Source organism: Sarcophilus harrisii, chromosome 4 (genome assembly GCF_902635505.1).
Source record: "Sarcophilus harrisii chromosome 4, mSarHar1.11, whole genome shotgun sequence".
Taxonomy (NCBI): Eukaryota; Metazoa; Chordata; class Mammalia; order Dasyuromorphia; family Dasyuridae; genus Sarcophilus; species Sarcophilus harrisii.
Genome location: NC_045429.1, coordinates 359,155,709 through 359,176,843, shown reverse-complemented (window position 1 = coordinate 359,176,843; position 21,135 = coordinate 359,155,709). Strand labels below are relative to the sequence as shown.

At 38.8% G+C, this 21,135-nt stretch overlaps 1 protein-coding gene and 1 long non-coding RNA gene across 2 annotated transcripts in view; both read right to left on the bottom strand.

Moving 5' to 3' along the window:
- Positions 1-20,739, bottom strand: part of PRCC (proline rich mitotic checkpoint control factor) — a 38,206-nt gene extending 17,467 nt beyond the window's left edge. Inside the window, exons 1-2 of the mRNA XM_031966793.1 lie at positions 19,918-20,739; positions 4,619-4,666 (exon numbers count right to left, since the gene is read on the bottom strand). Of these exons, the coding sequence (XP_031822653.1) occupies positions 4,619-4,666; positions 19,918-20,388 (519 nt within the window). The 5' untranslated portion in view covers positions 20,389-20,739. The remainder of the gene's footprint in view (positions 1-4,618; positions 4,667-19,917) is intronic.
- On the bottom strand, positions 12,726-14,717 carry LOC116423351. The gene is made up of 3 exons (XR_004233933.1): positions 14,567-14,717; positions 13,189-13,422; positions 12,726-12,793 (listed from the first exon to the last, which is right to left on the bottom strand). It is a non-coding gene; the product is annotated as an uncharacterized LOC116423351 (long non-coding RNA).
- Positions 20,740-21,135: the final 396 nt, after the last annotated feature.

The window sequence follows — 21,135 nt, the reverse complement described above, 5'->3', positions numbered from 1 at the left end:
AAATTTTATCTTAAAGGTAATAAAAAAGAAACCTTGGATGATTCTTGAGAGTGGAGCATGACCTTTGCTAGAGAAAATTTGGGTTTTTTTTTTTTAAAGCAATTATTTATGGAGGGCAAGTTTTCTTCCAAAGAAGAAAAAGACTCATATTTACAAACATATTTTTAGTAGGGGTTTTTTTGGTAGTGGCAAGGAACTGGAAACTAAGATACTGACCATCAACTGAGGAAGAGCCAAATAAAAAGTAGTATATAAATGTTATGGAATACTATTGTATCTTAAGAAATGACAAAAGATATGATTTCAGACAAATAGGAAAATTTATAAGCAGAATCTGGACATCAGTTTATATAACAAAAACATTGTTTAAAAAAAACCTCACATAACCACAACCATGGAAGACTTACTTAAGTACTCTGATTAATGCAATGATCAATCATGAGTACAGTGGAATAGTGAAAAAAATATACCATTTCCGGAAAGCAAAATGATGGATTCAAAAAGCTTAATGAGACATATATTTTGGGGCCTTACCAGTATGGGGATATATTTCAATTGACTATGAATATATGTATATTTGATACAAAATTTTTGTATTTTTTTTTGCAAGGGGGGCAGAGAGACATCACTAGAAACTGTGTTACAAAAGTGGGAAAAAAAAGAAAAAATTATTAAAACATTTTCAAAATGTACAGAAGAAAAGGAAGATCGATAAAAAACACAGATAAATAGAATGGCTCTGAATGTAATATAGAAATTGTACATAATACACATTCACAGATGCCTCTGCAATGCTATTTTTCTTCTGTGTTTTGTACATAGAAATAATCATCTTATGTGCCATTTGCCAAGTTCAGAATTTTAAAATTAAATCATTAATTAAAAAAAAAAAAAACCTGGAATGCTGTCCTTGCCCATTCTCAACTTATCACTTTAAATTTAGACTTCTCTTCCATAAAAAATAAAGATTTCCCATATGTTTGGCATACCGTGAGCAAAGAATTCCTCCTGCCTAGTTATCTAAAATCCAACAGTTCACAGTTATATACTTTTACAAAACACTTTTCTCCTGACGATCCTTTAAAGCAGATAGTGCTAAGAAAATAGCCTGCTCCCGTTTTCACACAAGCATTTAATAAGCAAGGCTCACTAAAATAAAGTGACCTGTCCATGGTCATGCAAGCAAGTTTTCAGAACTCTAATTTGAACCTGGATCTGCTAACTCTTGAGTTCAGTGCTCTTTCCACTATGTCAAACTACTTTTGATAGAATAGATTCAATCTGAAATTTTCAGGATGCATTATACAAAGAAAAGCACTTTAAGAAAATAAAAAAAGTTTATGAATACTGATAGTGAATTTCAAAGAAAATGAAGTAGTCTCAATACTATTGCCTAGACAGTGAGTTCCCATCTTTTTTTAGAACACAGTGCCAGGCTCATAATGAGTATTTAATAAATGCTTAGTGGCCGTTAGGACTAATTATTTTTAATTTCTCAAAATGTCATGATCAATAAGAGCACAGAATGCTCAGTAGTGATCATGAGAAGGAAAAGAATTCTCTGGTGTCAGAAATGGTCTTTCCACCTTCCACCTCATGGGTGAGAAACATGGTATGATTATCTCCTACCTAAGCTGAGGTAATCAGCTTAGAAATCAGTCAGATGATGCTCAAAGAGATCACTAGATTGTGACTGGTTTAGCCTCCTGAATTGAGTTCCTTATGAAGACTTCTTTCCTTATTTACATTCTCCCCATAGTTATTTTCACCTCTCAACAATTCCATAGACTGAGTGGGCAAAAATTACAGTTTTGGATCCTATTAAAAGTATTAAATAATCTGGTAAAAGTATTCTCTTCGTGGTAACCTGGCCTCAGAGATCAGAGATTCAGGATATAAAGCCTGGCAAGCTATAGATTACCACCCCTCACCTGGTCTGCTCAGCGAAGTGTCAGAAGTTTGAAACAACCAGCAATTTTAAGGGCACCTGTGACTCGGAGCCTCCTATCCCAAAGTTCCATCCCAGAGACACTAGAAGCTGCCATCTCTCGACTCGTCTCCCTTCTTCATGAATGCTTGTGAGATGACCTTATACTGGTATTTTCCCTAAACCTTCCATGAAGCCATGCTGGTTTGTGGGAAGCAGTGGGAAAAAAAGGAATGGCCTTGGAATAAGGGCCTCTAGCTTGGCATTGAATAGCTTTATGACTGTCAGCAAACCATTTTACTTCTCTGGGCTTTGGCTCCCTCTTTATAAAATGGAAAAGAATCTGCAAACCCTCTCTCACCTGGTACAGGTGGAATAGGAGGAAGGGAGAAAGAGTCTGCAAACAAAGGGCAGCAGAAATATTTGACAAGATGCCACGCACTTCATAGGGCTAGGCCAGTGTTGTCCATGACAACCTGAAATCACTTTTAGTTCTGCTGAGATTAGTTCAGTCTGATCTATAAGCAACAGACAGCACAAGCCCATTCCTTTCTTTTATCAAGAGCCCAACTCCCTCTCTGTAGAGAAAAATCCATTCTGCCAAAGGATGAAAACACTTAGGCAGGATGAAGATTTCCCCATCCTCCCTCAAGCCTTGAGATCAGGAATTCAATTAGCTAAGCAGAGCCCTTGCCATTTGGAAGTCTGTGGAACATCATCACAAAAAAGCCATTATCAAAATGTCTAATAATGCTAAGCATCCTACAAAGAGAACTACAGTCAGCTCCTGATTATCCACACTCTGACAGTAGTGGAATGAGTAATCCAAAATTCATTTCTATTTAGCATGTTCTTATACTTACTTTTGAATAATATCAGCAAATAACATTCATGTAGTGTTTTACAGATAAAGTGCTTTACAATTATTCTCACTTGATCAATTTGGGATAGTAGAAATGGCCTTGTTTTAATTTCATCTATGGAAACTGAGGTTGAGAAGTTACATGACTTGTCTACAGTTTCAGACAGTAAGCTGCAGCACTGGAACTGGAGCCCTTCTGATTCCATGCCTATTGTTCATTCCGTAAGAACACAGGACATACCTGCTTCTGAGACAATACCTCATACTAAATAATGAAGTCCCATAGTAAAGATTTAACTCCAAAGGAGCTAAAAAGCTATTCAGTTTTTCCTGTCTCCCACACATTGCCGGCTTAATTCCTTCCCATTCAACCATTCCATATCTGTTCTGAAAAACATCATCTCTCAGAAGCATACCAAGCCCTCTGAAAACCTGCTGCCTGGCTCACACCTTCCTACAGTGAAGTGTATGACTGAGCACATTTTGACTTAGAATGTTTTTTTTACTGGCAGAAAAACAAAAAAAAAATTCTGGTATCAATAAAAACTGAGCATAGTAGGTGACTCAAACTAACACTTGAAACTAAAGTTTGGAGAACAGGAATCAAGAATCAATTGATCTATGATGGACTTGGCTCTTCTCAACGATGTGATGATTCAAGGCAATTCCAATGCATCTGGAAATGCCAGTCGCAAAGAGAGAGAGAGAACTAGGGAAACTGAATGTGGATTGAAGCATAGTATTTTCATTCTTTTGTTTTCTTTCTCATGGCTTCCCCCCCCCCCCCCCCCCCCCCCCCCGGGTTAGGTCTGATTTTTCTCGCACAATATGACAAATATGGAAATACATTTAAAAGAAGTGTGTGTATGTATGTATGTATGTGTATATATATATAATATTTATATCTTGCTGTCTGAGATAGGAGGAGATAAGGAAGAAGAAAAATTTAGAATACAAAGTCTTACAAAAATGAATGTTGAAAACTGTCTTTATATGTATTTGGAAAAACAAAATACTTCTGGGGAAAAAAAAACCAAAGAATAAATTGACAGCAGACTTCTCTAGAAGGCAATATAGAGTTTACTGTTTTTCTCTTTTCTATACCCCACCTTAATTTTAGTCTAGGTTAAGTTACTATTGACTCATCGCTCTAATCTGAGCTAATTCATTATAAAATAGAAGGAAATCTTTATAAGGTTCTTTCTCTCTTTTTTTTTTTTTTTTTTTGGGGGGGGGGGGGGCTGAGGCAACTGGGGTTAAGTGACTTGCCTAGAGTTACACAGCTAAGAAGTATTAAATGTCTGAGGTCAAATTTGAACTCAGGTCTTCCTGACTTCAGGCCTGGTGCTCTATCCACTGCACCACCTAGCTGCTCCAGTTCTTTCTAATTCTAAAACTCTTCTATGCCTGTATTTAGACTTTTTGTTCTATAGTAACCTCAGAACTTTTCATCATCCCTGAAGAGAACACAAGAGCAAATAGATTTATTTTATAGGGCAAAAGGACAGAGAAAGGACTACTGATAATCACTTCCACAAAATCCTTGGACCTGAGTTATCAAGTACAAAAATATATTTCTTTGTTTCCTCTCCTTTGCCTACCCCTAGTCCTATTCACCCTTTGGTAAAGGTGGAAAAGTGCCAAACCCACAGAATAATACAGAGGAGAAAGGGCAGCAGCAAAGGACTTAAATAAAGAGTACTGCCCTGAACTAAGAATTACCTATAGCCAAATTTGGAAATTAATGAGCATGTAAAATGTGGTTAGGTCTAGAATTTGGACTTCCAAGATGGGACACTAAAGTTATTTCACATTGATAGAAAAATTACCTGAAGAACAGTTTTCTTCTTTGTAGGTTCATCTTCCTCTGAATCTGACTGAGAAAAAAAGAAATGGAATTAAGTTCCAGTTACTGCAGCAATAGGGAAGATGTGTAATTACATTAAAAAAAAAAATACAGACCATAGGACAGTTTTTTCCCCCCTCCCTTTTCCTCTATCTGTAAACAAGAGACAGAAGGACCTTCTCTCCTATGAAAGGAGTTAAAATTTGATTCAACAAACATTTATAAGGCACTTATTCTGTGTCAAGCATTGGGAACACAAAAATTAATCTTTCCCCCTCAATTCATCAAATATCAATTGAATATCTATATGAAGCAAATTAGAACAACATAGGATCATTTACCTCTCAGATCTGTGGAGAAGGAATTTGTGACCAAAGAAGGAACTGGAACTGATTACTGAACACCAAATAGATATTTTTGATTATGTTAAGTTAAAAAGTTTTTGTAAAAACAAAACTAATGCAGACAAGATTAGAAAGGAAGCAATAAATTAAGAAAACATTTTTATATTCAAGGGTTCTGATAAAGGCCTCATTTCTAAAATATATAGCAAACTGACTCAAATTTATAAGAATTCAAGCCATTCTCCAATTGATGAATGGTCAAAGGATATGAGCAGACAATTTTCAGATAAAGAAACTGCAACTATTTCTAGTCATATGAAAAGGTGCTCCAAATCAGTGTACATCAGAGAAATGCAAATTAAGACAACTCTGATATCACTACACACCTCTCAGATTGATTAAAATGATAGGAAAAGATAATGATAAATGTTGGAGGGGATATAGGAAAACTGGGACACCTATACATGATTGGTGGAACTGTGAACAGATCCAACCATTCTGGAGAGCAATTTGGAACTATACTCAAAAAGTTATCAAACTGTGCATATCCTTTGACCCAACAGTGTTTCTACTGGGCTTATATCCCAAAGAGATCTTAAAGGAAGAAAAGGGACCCACATGTGCAAAAATGTTTGTGGCAGCCCTCTTTGTAGTGGCAAGAAAGTGGAAACCAAGTAGATGCCCATCAATTGGAGAATGGCTGAATAAATTATAGTACATGAATCAACGTTGTGGAATATTATTGTTGTGTAAGAAACAACCAGCAGGATGATTCCAAAGAGGCCTGGAGTTACATGAACTGATGCTAAGTGAAATGAGCAGAACCAGATCATCATTGTACATAACAACATCAATATTATTATGATGATTGATTCTGATGAACACAACTCTTTCCAATGAGATGATTGATGCCAGTCCCAATGACCTTGTGATGAAGAGAGTCATCTACACCCAGAGAGAGGACTGTGTTATCTGAATATGGATCACAACATAGCATTTTCACTCTTTTTGTTGTTTTTTGCTTGAATTTTATTTTCTTTCTCTTTTTTTTTCCGTTTAGATCTGATTCTTCTTATGCAGCAAGATAAGTGTATAAATTTATATGCCTATATTGGATTTACATATATTTTTACCATGTTTAATATATATTGGATTACTTGCCATCTAGGAGAGGGAGTGGAGGGAAGGAGGAAAATTGGAACACAAGGTATTTCAAGAGTCAACAGTGAAAAATTATCGTTGCATATGTTTTGAAAATAAAAAACTTCAATGAAAAAAAAGTACCTATATAAAAAGTGCTAGGTACTACAGATACAATGAAAAAAAGCTCCTTATTTGAAAGAGCTTACATTTTACTTGGGGGAAAGGAGTAAAGTATAATAAATAACACAAATAAGAAAAATATAAGATAAAGTGTGGTCAAGAAAAAGGAGAAATCCAAAGTTCTCTAGGAAAATCTGAAGAATAAGAATATTTTTGGGGGGAGAGAAGGAACAAAGAAGAGAATCAAGCAAAAGCTTTAGAAATTCTATTTAACTTGAGCTTTTCAACACAAGGAAAGATTATGTCCAGTGTGGTTAGGGTGGTTGGGGCCTGCATTAATGCATGAAAACTGAAGGGATTTCAATACAAACAAACAAATAGTCCAATTGGGCTGGAACATAAAGAGTTCACATAGGGGAATATGAAATAAACTGGAAAAGTAAACTGAAGAAAAAGTACAGCAAACCTTAAATGCTAAGCTAAGGAATCTGTATTTTATATATTATTAACAACAGGGAAGCACTGAATTTTGGGGCAGGGAAATGACAAATCAGCTGTGCTTTAGGAAGATTTGGGATACATTATTAGTGAGTTGGTCAATAAGCATTTATTAGGAGCCTAAGTATTTGGCATTATGCTGAGCACTGGGAATACAAAGAAAATTAAAAGATAGTGGCTGTTCTCAAAGACGCCACAGTCTAATGGGGGAAAGAACATCCAACAAATACACAGATACAGACAAGATAAAAGGGTTGAAATAATCAACAGAATTGATAAAGGCTTCTGGTAAAAGGTGAGATTTTAGATGGGACTTGAAGGAGGCCACAAAAATCAATAAGTAGAGATGAAGAGAGAGAGAATTCTGGGCATAGGAGAAAGCCAGCAAAAATGTCTAAAATTGGGTGATTGTGCAGTGAACAGCAAAACAAGTTGACGTACAGAAGAGTATGTGGGTGTGGATAAGGAAGCTCAACAACTGAAAAGGTATGAGGGAGCTAGGGGATGTCAGAGGATTTTACACCTGATCCTGGATGTAGGAGGGCGTCAACACCGGAGTTTACTGAGGGAGGGGGAAAAGGAGTATGAGAAGGTAATATGGATAGGCATATGCTTTAGGAAGACAATTTGATAACTTTGTGGAGAATAGACTGCGTCATTCTGATCTATATCTGGATCCAGATGGCTCTGTGAGGGAAAAGTGAGGCAGGTGACCTTGCCCAGGCCTCCCTCCCTTAAATCCAATTCACTTGCATGTCATGGATCACCTCCCTGATGTCATGGAACTCTTTGAAAAGGAAGGATAAACAACGACAACAGAGTATAAGTGAAAAATGATAATGGTCTGAATCAGACTGTTGGCAACATGAAGAGAGGAAATATTGTGGTAGAATCAAAAGGACTTTAATGAATAAATAGATACAAGAAGTGCAAGAGAGAAGAGTTACACGTACCTCACAGGTTTCAAATCTGAGTGACAGGGAAGATGATATCATCAAGAAAAGTAGGAAAACTGGAGAGAAGCTGAGAGTAAACTCAATCTCCATAGGGACATGCAGCTGGAGATATTCAACCAGCAGTTGTAGATAATGTACTGAAGCTCAGTGAAGAAACTAGAGATAGATAAATCAACTTTGGAATAATCTATACAGAAATAATGACCGAACCTCTGGGAACAGATAAGCTTACCAAAAGAAATAGTAAAGTACAAACAAAAAGGGCTAAATTAAACCTAGTCCATACCCACATTTAGAGAGGTAAAAGAGTGAGCAGTGGGCCAACAGGGAGAATCAAAAGGGAAAATACAGTGTTCAGGAAGCAATAACCAATGGGGTCAAATGCATTCATTTTTTGTTGGAAACATATCTCAGCCTTTGTTGTTGCTCATCCTTCATTCTCAAAGAGGACCAGCAAAGATGATGTCTTGGCCTGCGAGTAAATAGGATTTAAGGAAGCTGATACACTGTGCAAAGTAGTCAGACTTACTCTTTCCTACAGACATAAGTCAAGAGAACTGGCAATTCCCATCCCTCAACTAAATGTAATACTTACTTCTGATTGTTTAATCACTATGTATTCTTTTACCTCCTCTCATCTGGCCCCAGATGGAGATGACCAGCCCCCAGAAAGATCAATGGGGACTGGCCCACAACCTCACCCAAGTAACTGAAACCACTTAGAAAGAAAGAATATATACAACCACAGAGCAGGAGGAATCCACAGGGATGATTGGTATGTTAACTACTTTCCCATAGGTTATTAGAGGTCAAAGCCATTGGAGAAACCTATTTTCCTTCCAGATTTGATCTATAGCCTCAGAAACAAAGAAGTATTAAAGATTCCCAGAAGACCCGGAGAAAAGCAAGTTTGAATGTCTGGAATAAGTCAGAGTCACCCCACAACTCCCCTACCTAAAAAAAATGTGGCTCTATGATAGGCCTCTCCAATATTGAAGAGATCTTCAGGGAAGTTTTCTATCATTTATGCACACAGAAATTCTTGGCTCCCATCCCTTTGCTTTGACATCAGAGATTATGTCTCAGTTTGAGATTTCTTCACAGTACACAGTGCATCCTCTACAAACGCCAGGGACTGACATTTGTAACCAACAACTGAGATCTGCTTTGCTAAGCTAACTACATTCTCAACTAGTCCTAAGCCCTTTAGTTAACAAACACATTTTCATATTCTCAAGTTTTCCTTTCTCCCAGACTGAGAGAATAACTACTTTTTTGGGAAATATTTAAAGGGCAAGAAATTAAACCTCAGATTTTCAATCTTTTGATCCCTTTCTCTATCTCTATCTACCTATTCTGACTGGTTTCTAGCTACCCTCTTTTTGCATTATCATTCGGATAAGAAGAGAGCTATGTTACCCCTCCTCCAAAAGGATTAATGCAGTTTTCATTTACTATCTTAGGCAGAACATAGGACATCCAAACAAGCTTTAAGTAACATTGAAAAGCAAGTTTATTTAAATTTGGGACATTGATACAACTATAGATAATATATTCTTTTTTTCCAATTCTTGTGACAAATATGTTTATCACAAACGGTTCCCTAGGGCTAAAAAAATTTAAATAAGTCAATTATGGGAAAAATATTCAGTATATTTTTAAATACTATTACAATATATATTACATAATTTATAAAAATTTAAAAGTCACAGACTCTTACAATTGGAAGAGACATCAAAGACCATATAGTTTAATTTTAACCTGAGCAAAATTCTCCTTTATAAAATATCTGACATCAGAAAAACAACTGATCTGGAGGAGAAATAATATGAGAATAGTCTGACTACCTGAAAATTACAATTAAAAAAAAAAGAAACTTGATACAATATTATAAGAAATCATCAAAGAAAACTGCCCTGAAATTCTAGAAAAAAGGCATAGTAGAAATGGGAAAAAAAAAAAATCCACTGAATATCACCTAAGAGATCCCAGGAGGAAAACTTACAGGAATATCATACCCAAGTTTCAAAGCTCTCATGTTAAAAAGAAAATATTGGAAGAAACAACAACAAAAAAATTTTAACATCATTGAGTTACAGTAAGGATTATATAAGACTTAACAGCTACTACATTAGGTCTCAGAATATTATATTTAATAGAGCAAAAGAAATGAAGTTACAACTAAGAGTAAATTACCCCACAAAGTTAAATATAATCCTGAATGAAAGAAAAAAAAAAGGACATTTAACAAACTTAAAGATTTTCAGATATCTGTGACAAAAACAGCAAAACTTATGGGAAAATTAGGCATATAACATCTAAGAGAAATAAGAAACATTAAGGACCAAATATAAAGCATTCAATAAGGTCAAATTGTTTATATCTTACATGTGAAAATATCTTTGCTCTTATGACTGTTATTATTTGGGTAGTCTGAAAGAAAAGTTGGGGTTGAACTGTGTATGATGATTTTAAAAAAAATAATAATACATAGGGAGAGAAAAAAAGGAGTAATTACTTCATATCAGTGAAGTATAAAAAGAAAAACTGATGACAGAAAAAGCTAGTGGGGGGGGGAAGTTGGATAGTCTGGAACTTTACTTTCATCAAGAATCAGTTAGAAGGAAAAACATTCATCTAAAAGCATATACAAGAGTAAATTCAGACAGAAATAAAGTGGATGGGATGAGGGACAGGACAAAGAAGGAATTCTTGAAAGGGTAAATGGGTTGAGAAATAGGAGGGCAAGGTAATAGGTAAAAGTAAAGCAGAGGAGTAACGATAGATAGAATAGCATGAAAACAAGAGTGAGGAAAAATTAGGAGGAAAAATAACTATTATAGCTTAGAATGTGAATGGAATGAATTTACCCATAAACTGGAAACTGACAGCAGATTAAAAATTTGAATTCAACATGTTGTTTTCAGGAAATGCTATTAAAAACAAGGAATATACACAAAGATAAAAAAAGTGCTAGAGTAGAATTTTTTTTTTGTTAAGAAAAAAGCAAGGGTAGTAATCATGATCTCTGACAAAATTAAAGCTAAAATAGGTTTAATCAAAAGAGAAAAATAGGGAAACTACACTATTTTCCAGCAATATTATTCAATATTGTATTAGACTATTTAAAATAAAAACATATAGTATAAAATACCTGATAGTATACCTGCCAAAACAGACACAAGAATTATGATAGGCAAAGCCAATATAATAAAAACAATTTTATTTAACTAATCTATTTATTCAATGTCATCTGAATTAAATTACTAAAAAAAATTATCTTACTGAGTTAAAAGATTCATCTGGAAAAACAAAAAGCCAGGAACTTCAAAGAAAGCAGGGGAAAAAAAGCTGCAAGAGAAGCAGACTCGGCAGTATCAAACCAACAGCAATCAGTGCTGTTGAAGTAAAAAAAAAAAAAAAAAAAAAGGAATATTTTAATTATTTTAAATTAAAATTTTGTTATATAAATAAAACCTATGTGGCCAAGAGCAGATGAAATGTAGAAAATTGAGAAAAAAACTTTCATAGACAATCTCTTAGATAAGATGTGATCAGGTTGGAATATAACTGTGGTGTAGTAAATGATGAGCTGGTTGATTTAGAGAAACATGGCAAGACTTGAACTTGATGAAGGAAGATGCTATCCACCTTCAGAGAAACAAATGGCATGTGGAAATAAGCAGAGTACAGTCTTACACATCCAAATATAATAGATCTATAGATATACATGAGTATACATATACATGTGTGATGCTTATAGATATAGATATTTATACACACATATAGGGGAGTTTATTTGTAGCCTTTTAGGAGGAGAACTAGGAGGGAGGGGGAAAAGTTAAAATTCACAGCAGAGAACAAAAGAAAACCTAGAAGAAAGGAATGAAAAGCTAGGCAGTTCTGAAAACAATATATAGTACTTATTATATAGGTTTTCTTGAAATAGAAATTTATTGCTTTATATTGAATCCTCTCATGTTCTGCTATGTTCATGGGAGTGCTTTTTTTTCTTTTCTCATTCTGTATTTAAGTTTAAAATAAATTTTAAAATTTATCTCTCTCCTCAAAAAAAAAAAAAAAAAAAAAAAAAACATCTAGCAAATGATCATTCAACCTCTTGTTTTAAAACTTCTAGCAATAAATGACCTACTACCACCCCCAAGCAGCCCACTTTTGAATAGCTCTTAGTTATTAGATCAAACTAAAAATCTGTCTCTTAAACTTTTATCCTTTCTATGGTAAACTACCTTGCACTCTCATAAATACTATACTTCCTTTTTTAACAAAAGAGAAAGGAAAATCAATTTTTATAGATGTTGAAATGCAGGTTTTTTTTTTTAAAAGGACAAATCTGAGGATCTATGTAACTCAAATTTACATAGTGCTTTAAGGTTTAGAAAGCACTTTCCTCACAACCATTCTGTGACATAAGTAATACAAGTATGATTCTTATTTACAAATGAGGAAACAGGATCAGAAAGATTGAGTCCAGAGTCACAAAGCTTAATTAAGTGGCCAAGATTGGAGTAAATCAGTCTTTCAATTCAATCAGTCCTCCTGACTTACAGAAACAAAACACTCTCTAACAATGGAAAGGGACCTGCATGACCAGGTGGTACAGTGGCCAGGATAGCAAGCCTGGAGTCAGGAAAACCTGCATTCAAATCTTGCTTCAGATACTTACTAGCTATGTGATCCTGGGCATATCACTTTGCCTGTTTCCTCATATGTTAAGATGAGTTGGAGAAGGAAAATGGCAAACCCTTCCAGTATCTTTGCCAAGAAAACCTCAAAATGAGGTCAAGAAAAGTCAGAAGCGGGCAGCTAAATGGTGCAGTGGACAGAGTACCGGCCCTGAAATTGAAAGGACCTGAGTTCAAATTCCATCTCAGACATTTAACACTTTCTAGTTGTGTGACCTTGGACAAGTAACTTAACCCCAAGTGCCTCGAATTAAAAAAAAAAAAGTTAGACATGACTGAACAACAACAATGGGATACCTCAAAGGTAAAGAAAAAGCTAGTACCTTTGTCACTGTTACTGGCAACAACTGATGCCTTCCTGTCCCTTCACCTTCTCCCCAGATCAATTGTCCTTTAAAAAAGAAAGAAAAGAAATGCTTTCTGAGCATTTCTGGTCATGTGGAGGCATGACTTAAAACTAAAAGGAAGCAGAGGGAAGGCTTAGCAACGAGTTATTCAGTTATTTTAATAAAATAATGAAGACTAAGTGATAACTGTTCATTCTGCACCCTCAAAGAACTGGGCTAGGAGTGTCCTACAGCAGATCAGATGCAATTTAAAAGTTACAACCTTCAGGGGCAGTTAGGTGGCGCAGTGGATAGACCACTAACCCTGAAGTCAGGAGGACCCGAGTTCAAATTTGGTCTCAGACATCTAACTAGCTGTGTGACCCTGGGCAAGTTGTTTAACCCCAACTGCCTCCAAAAAAAAAAAAAAAAAAAAAAAAAAAAAAAAAAAAGTCAAGACCTTCTAGGAGTTGTGTGAGATGTTAAAACCTATTTAATGAGAAGTTGTGGAAACTCCTGAGTTTCTGCCAGTCATATGTGCGACAGCAATCCATGTCGGTCAGAACTACAGAGGTAACAGGTACAGAGACTTGACAAAGACCAAAGGGCCGGGAGAAAGTATCAGGTCCTGGCCGTCCGCCTGTGGTTCAGTGATCCAAGGCAGTCCCAATAAACTTTGGATAGAAAACGCCATCTGCATCCAAAAAGAGAACTATGGAAATTGAATGTAAATCAACACATGCTATTGTTTTTGTTTTCTTTCTTGTGGTTTTCCTCTTTTGTTCAGATTTTTCTTTTCCGACGTGAGTCATAAAGAATATGTATTTAAAAAGTTAATATATGTGTATAACCAGAAAAAAAAATAAATTTAAAAAAAAAGTGGCAGACACAGCTCAGATAGCAGAGCAGGAGCGGAAACAGACACTGTCTATTAAGCTAAGTCCAGTGGGATAAATGAATCTATCAGAGCCTCATTCCCCATGACCAGTCTCTCTTTATCTTTCCAGGTCTTGCTCTTTAAGGCATCCTCTCCAAAAAGCAATCTCCATCGCCAAGGGCCAGAGAGGAAATAAAAGCCAACAATAGACCCTAAGAACTCCAACTATACTCCTCTGTGCTATTATCTCAATTAAGGGATTCACCATATATTTTATTTTATTTTGCCATTTGGTTTCAGGCATCTCCTGAATCTGTACCTTAGTCTTCTTACTTCAATTCAGGATTTCTTAGCTACTTCTCTAAAACTCATCTTTTATTCTTTTTTATCTCTGGTCCAAACCTTTTCCTTTCTAATCTTTCTACTTGTTTGTCATTCTACTTTCTGGTGGAACGACTGAGGAACCTTACAGAATCCTAAATTACAGATTAGTTTTAATTATTTCAATACATCAAAGGCCTGGTCTAGATATCTGAAATCTTCAAATAAACCCAAACACTCATTCAAATCATTACAATTTGATTGTTTGCACTGTTTCAGAAGCAGATCTAAATCCAGATAAGCCCAAAACTCTTACTTGTTTTTAGAATCAGTATGGATTTCAAATAAAAAGAGATAGATATAAAATCTAAGGATGAACACAGAGTACCAGATGGTATAATGTATGCAGGAGCATACGTTACAAATTACATATAAATTTTATATAAAATACATAAAAATAGTTTTTAATGCTAATCTCAAAATAAATTTCCATTCTCTAAGAACCCCAAAATAAGGGTCAAAGGAATTAAGCTAAAGGCAGCACTATGGGATAAAGAAAGCCATAGCAAATTTACACATGGGTAGTAAGAACTGGACATATTTAACCTGAGGAAGAAAAGACAAGAAGATAGCACAATACCTGTCTAAGTATCTGAAGAGCTGGCATATGAAGAAGTGATTAAATTTGTCCTGTTTGACCTAAGAGTTCAGAACAAGGAATAAAGAATACAAGTTGCAAAGAGGAAAATTTAGGCTTAATATCTCAAAAAATTTCCCAACAATTTTGCTGTTTAATCATTTTCAGTCATATCTGACTTCATGATCCCATTTGGGGATTTTCTTGTCAAGATATTGGAATGATTTGCCATTTCCTTCTCTACCTCATTTTATAAATAAGGAATTGAAGCAAACTGAGTAAAGTGACTTGCCCAGGGTGACACAGCCAGGAAGTGTCTGAGGCTGGATTTGAACTCATGAACGTGAGTCTTCCTGATTTCAAGCCCAGTACTTTATCTACTAGCTGCCCTTCTTACCAATTAAAGCTATCCAAAAGTGGAAGGGGCTGCCTTGAGAAAGGGTGAGTTCCCTCCCCATACAGGTCTTCAAATAGAGGCTAGAACAAGTACTCACCGGATATCTTATAGTAAAAATTCCTCCATTTAGGTGAACTATTTCAATGGCCACTGAGGCCCCTGACACTGGCAGTATTTGGCTTTACAATGTAGTTGTAAACACTTTTTACCTGGATCTTGTTTTCTTCCATCTAGGACTTTGACACAAAAATCTGGTTATCAAGTAGAGTCAAAGAAGAAACTCATAAAATTTGCAAAGTAAAATAGTTTACTATAGTAATAACAACTCACCTTCATAAAGTTTAAAATATTTTCTACACCATACCTGTGGGAAACTGGTACTGTAATCATTACCCCCATGATCACATAGTCTGATAGCAGAAGCTGTTTTAAATCTGTCCCAGTACCGTCTGTGCCTGCAAATAGTAGTTGCTAATACACTGGAAAGAGACTAGAACCAGTCTCCCCACTCTGGATCCACCATATAACTGGTTAAGTTCCCCTGAAGAACCAGAGCTCCCTGCCCCGGTACGTCCTCTAGTGGCACTTCAGACAAGTGTACGCTACTGCCAAGAAAGGAAGCCAAAAAAGCCTCAAAAGGGGAAATGTTTAAGGGTATATAGATATATTCCAATGTCAGAACTCATCTCTTTAAAATGAAAGTGAAAGATCATTGATCTGAGATGAGTTACCATCAATGGGTAACAAATGAATAGGAAGCTCAGCTCCTGTTCAAAGACAAGTAGATTCTCTGGATTCTTGCTGGATGGTCTTTATTACTCTCACCCCCAGCCATACCACCCAAGAGCTGCCTGCCCAAGGCATCTGTTCCAGCACCCTGGTCTGGGAAACTCCCTGGCTACACAGTCACTAACATACCCAACTAGGGGAGCCAGCTTCTGCTGCAAGAGCTCCAAGTGGGGACAAAATCACTTGTCCAGGCTGCTGTCCCACTCTTAGACAACTCTGATCACTGGGAAGTTTTTTCCCCATCATCAAGCCTAAGTCAGCCTCTCTGTAACTTTTACCATCCACTGCTCCAACTTCTGCCCTCTGGAGCCAAACAGAACAAGTCTGATGCCTCTTCACACACCATCAGTTCAAATGTTTTAAAAGTTTTCACAGCTTCTCCAAGAGCAGTTTCTTTTCTAAGCTAAGCTCCTTCATCTAATTTTCATATGACATGGACTAAAAAGTCCTTCACTGTCCTATTCCTTCTGTGATTCTGTAATTCCTTATTATGTGATGGCCAGAACCAAACAAAATAATATTTAAGTGGTTTGACTGGGGCACAGTCGGGTAGTACTAGCAGCTCATGTAAACTAAATTTTTGGCTGCCAAATAACTGACTCATAAGCTTGCCTCACAGATAACAGTCCACTAAAACCCTCTGATCTTTTTCACACAAACTGCTGACTAAACAAGCCTCCTCTATATTGTATTTGTGAAGGGATTTTCTTAAGTCAAATGTAAGATTTTACACTTATCTATAAATTTCCTTTGATTAGATTCAGCCAAATGTTCTAGCCTATTAAGTTAATTGTGAATCCTGACTCAATCATGTAGCAAGTTAGCCTTGTATCATCTACAAATCTGGATGAGCAAGCTGTCTATGACTTTCTCTTAAAGTGATTGATAATGTTAAAAAGGACAAAGCACAGATTCCTGGGCCACTCCAATGGAGAACTCCTGACAAGCTGACAAGAAAACATTACTGACAGAGTCCATTCATTCAGAGTTCCAAATCCATCTCATTATACTATCATCTAGTCCACATTTTTCTACCCTTTTCACAGGCATTGTATTAATACACTTAGCTAAAAACTAAATTTCCTGAAGCCTACCCATATTCCTTCCCTTCAGAGATACTTAAAGTTAAAGTAAAGGAGTGTTAAAGTTAAACACTCCTCTAAAACAGTTATATTTTACAGATAAGTTGTCTGTAAGTTGTCTGTGTATCTTATATTTTATAACAAAGTTTCTTAAAACTATGGATTGAGAACATAACTGAATGTGGGGGTCACAGAATTATGATTTATTATCAGTGAATATTTGATTGTATACCACTTTTATATATCTATATACTCTGGGTCAAGCAAACATTTCTCAGGTGAAAAGGGGTCATGAATGGAAAAAGTTTAAGAAGCTCTGACTTTTAAGAACATAAATTACACAAGAACAGGACCATGTTGTAATTAAATTTGTGTACCTTCACTAACTCCTAGAAGTCCTCCACACAGTAAATTCTTAGTAAATGTTTGTCAGATGGAATTAAAAATATGGTATATGAATGTGATGAATATTGTGTTGTAAGAAATAAGAGAGAAGTTCAGAGAAACCTGAAAAAACTTAAGACTGATGCAAAGTGAAATAAGTGGAAGCAGAACAATTCATACAACACTAACAATCCAAACACAAACACATTTAAAAGACTTAAGAATTATGATCAATGAAGTGACCAACCATGATTGCAAAAGTCTGATTATTTATCTTACCCACATTCTTATAGATTCAATATTCAGAAAGAGACATGTTTTTGGACATGGCGGATAATGTAGGAAACAGTTTTGTTTGATGATACAAATTTGTTATATATTTGTTACAAGGGTTTTGTTTTAATTTTTTTCTTTTAAATAGGGGAGATGAATAAGAGTGAAAATAAATGCTTGTTATGTGAAAGATAAAACAGGGGAAAAAAAGATTACTAAATTAAAGTCCACAAAGGGAAGTTGTTTTATATCACATCCATCAGGATTAGTAAAGTTACTATGAGAAATAAATCCTGGAGGGACTGTGAAAAAAAAGGTACATTAATGCACTGTTAGTGGAGATGTGAATTAGTCCTATTATTCTGGTAAACAATATTGGAATTATGCCTCCCAAATTATAAAACTGTGTAAACCCTCTGACTCAATAATACAACTACCCCTCTATATCTCAGAGGTCAAAGAAAGAAGAAAAGAAAAATATCTGTAGCAATTTGGAATTCTGCCTCCTTAAGTCATTAAAACATGTATGATCTTTGATCTAGCAATACCCTAGGCCCATGCCCCAAAGAGATTAACAAGGAAAAGTTCCTATACGCACATACTTAGAGCAGTTCATTTTGTAATGGTAAAGAACTAGAAAGTAATGGGATGTCCATCAACTTTAAAAATGGGGGAGCAAGTAAGCAGTTTGTGACCACAAGGGAATTATTCTGCAGTAAGAAATGATGAAAGATAGTTTCTAAACTGGGGCAGAATGAAATGGGCAGAACAATACGCTAACAGCAATTTTATAAAGATAATCCATTTTGAAAGTCTTGGGAATTCTGATCTACACAATGCCAGAGAACTCATGATGGAACATGCTACCCACCTCTAGTCAGAGATGCACTCAGAATGCAGCTTGAGAATTATTTTTTTGGAGATGGTCAACAGTGGAATTTGTTTTGTTTGACTATGCATGTTTGTAAGAAGGCTTTTTTCCCTCAATAGAGAAAAGGGTAGATGGAGAGTAAAAGAATATTTCTTTTAAGAAAATTGTTTGATTTAAAAAAGTTTGAAAAAGGAGGAAAAAACATCTAATGTAATAAGGCCCACCCCACAAAATTACAACTCAGGAGTCCACAGGATGAAATATGCTAATGAAACATGCTACCTTCTCCTCCTGACACAGGGTGATGGACATGATTACAAACCGAGTCATTTTTGTTTCACAGACATGGCCATTGTGGGAATTTGTTTTGCTCGGCTACACAAAATTGCTTGTTGGGAGGCCCTTCTTTTTTCCCCCCTCTATTTCTTTTTAGGACGTTGGGGCGGGAGGAAAGGTGGGAAGAGAAGGATATTGTTTAAATGAAAAAAAAAAAAAGAAACCACAGAGGGTCTACCCCTCTTCATCTGGCTCATCAGCTTAATAATTCTTGCCCAGAATTACAAATGCCTTTTCTATTTATCACAGTAGAAACCTACCCGCTTCAAAGTGACTTCTTCCCCATTCATCACCTGCATGTCCCTTAAGACTATGACCATAGTAGGTACGTGAGCAAAAAAATGGGGATCCCGTTTTTCTCTGCCTCATGCAGGTCCTTCCCTATGCAGGAAGGGACAAGCTCCTTCAAAGTATCACAAGAAGGTAAACCAGTCATGTCTGTCACTTTCAACTCAAGACACCAAACCTAGGGCAAGACTTCTAGTTAGCGAGCTCCTTGGCCAAGAAGAGCGCCGGAACAGGAGCACCGCCTGGCTGTCAGTGACCTGGGAAGCCGGGGGGTGGTGAAAATGTGCGGGAGAAAAGAATTGGCCGCTCAGAGAATCACGACAACACGCCAGCCCCGAACTAACCGGGGCAGGGGGAGAAGGGACCGGATGAGAAAGTTAGAGAAAGGAGCTTCAGGCAAGTCCCGGCCCAGGAGGGGCGGGTGGGCCCAGCTCTGCACGCGTGCTGGGCTGCCCCCGAGCACAAGCGAGAGCGAGGCCGGGAAGCCTCCCCGGGAGACGTGTTAGAGGGAAGTCGCACGCCAGGCGGTCCGGGCTGGCCGGGCTCGCGCAGCGCACCTTTTCCCGGACGCTGGAGGTTTTTAGCTGACGCAGGGGGGGAAGGGCAACGGGCAGCAAAGCTAACTCACAGAGTCTGGGAAGGAAAGGCGCAGCTGGTGATGCCCCGACCCTCACCCGGACACAGAACTCGGGAGTCTGCTCCCTCTCCGAGGGCCCTGGGGCGAGGAGGGGGAGGGGTGGAGGAGCCACAGACCGCAGCGGGAGCGGAGTCCGGACGCCCGACGTGGGACCGGGACCGGCCGGGCCCTGACAGAAAAGTGCCATTGCAAGTCGCCCTAACTCTGGGGGGTCGGCCGGAGGCGGCGGCCCCCACCCGGAGCCCGGCAGAGCGGGGGGCTCTGGGGGCGGGGCGGGAGCGCGCTGCGGCTACTCACATCTCCCAGGTGCAGCTCGGGGGCCGCGATCCGCACCGGCTCCGCAGTCCTCTTCTTTGGCTTGGGGAGCCCCAGAGGGGGCCCGGCGCCGCCGATCGGAGGGGGCAGGTTGAGGCTTGGGGCCCGCGGTAGGGGCAGCCCGAGCCCCAGTCCCTCGCCCACCCCCGCAGCCTCGGCCAAACTAAGGCCCGGGGGCGGAGGGAAGCCCCCCAGGCCGAAGGGCAGCGGGGGCGGGGGCTGCAGCCGGGGGTCTCCGGCCGGCGGCGGGGGGAGCAGCAGCGGCGGGGGAAAGGCCGGGGGCAGCAGCTGGGGAGGTGGGGGCAGCAGGGCAGGACCCTTGGGTGGGGGGAGGGAGGCGAAGAGGCCTCCCAGGCTGGGTCCAGCAGCCGGGGCAGAGGCGGCCGCCTCCTCCTCGGGTTCCGCTTCATCCGGCTCGCTCTCTTCGCTGCTGGCGTAGGCGACTAGAGACATGGCGCTGCCCTCCCGCCTCCGGGGTGCCCTTGCCGGAAGGAGCGGCCTAATCGAGGCCGGGGACACACAGAGGCCTAGCGGGCCCCACCGCGAGGCGGGGCGGGACAGGAGGCGGGAGGACCCGCCTGCTCCGCTCTCCGAGGCCTAGCCTCGGCGGGAGCCCATGGCTGGGGTTGCGTCCCTACAAGATTAAGGCCTCCCTCTTAGCTTGGGCTCCCGGTCCCGGGCAGCTCCACACAAGTAATGGCCGCCGAGTCACTCCGCCTCCCCCTCGCCTCACCGCTCTAATACTACAGCTCCCAGCAGCCACCTTGGCGAAAGTCCCCTCCGTCGCCTCCTGTGATTCGGCGCGGGGCACGGCGGGAGGTGGAGTTTGGAGGTGAGGGTTAGACGGAAAGCAGACCCCGCCTCCGGCGCGGGGAAACTTGGGATGAGTAGTTTCCTTGCCTTGGCGCCTCCGACAGGACTACAATTCCCAAAGAACACCGCAGTGATCGCTACTTGTGTTCGGGAGCATCTCGGGACCTGTAGTACGCACTTTGGGAAAATTGCGGATTCTGCAGCTTAGACTTGTGGGAAATTTGTTTAACTCTGGGTAATCGTGCAGTGGTACTAGGAAGGAGAGGGGTGCATGGGAATTTGGAGGACTCAGGAAGGTTATTTAAAGGGGCAGTAACCAGGTTTAATTAAATGCTGCAGCCTTGTTTCTCTTCTTGGCCGGTACGTCCCGGTCCCAGAGTCCCCCAA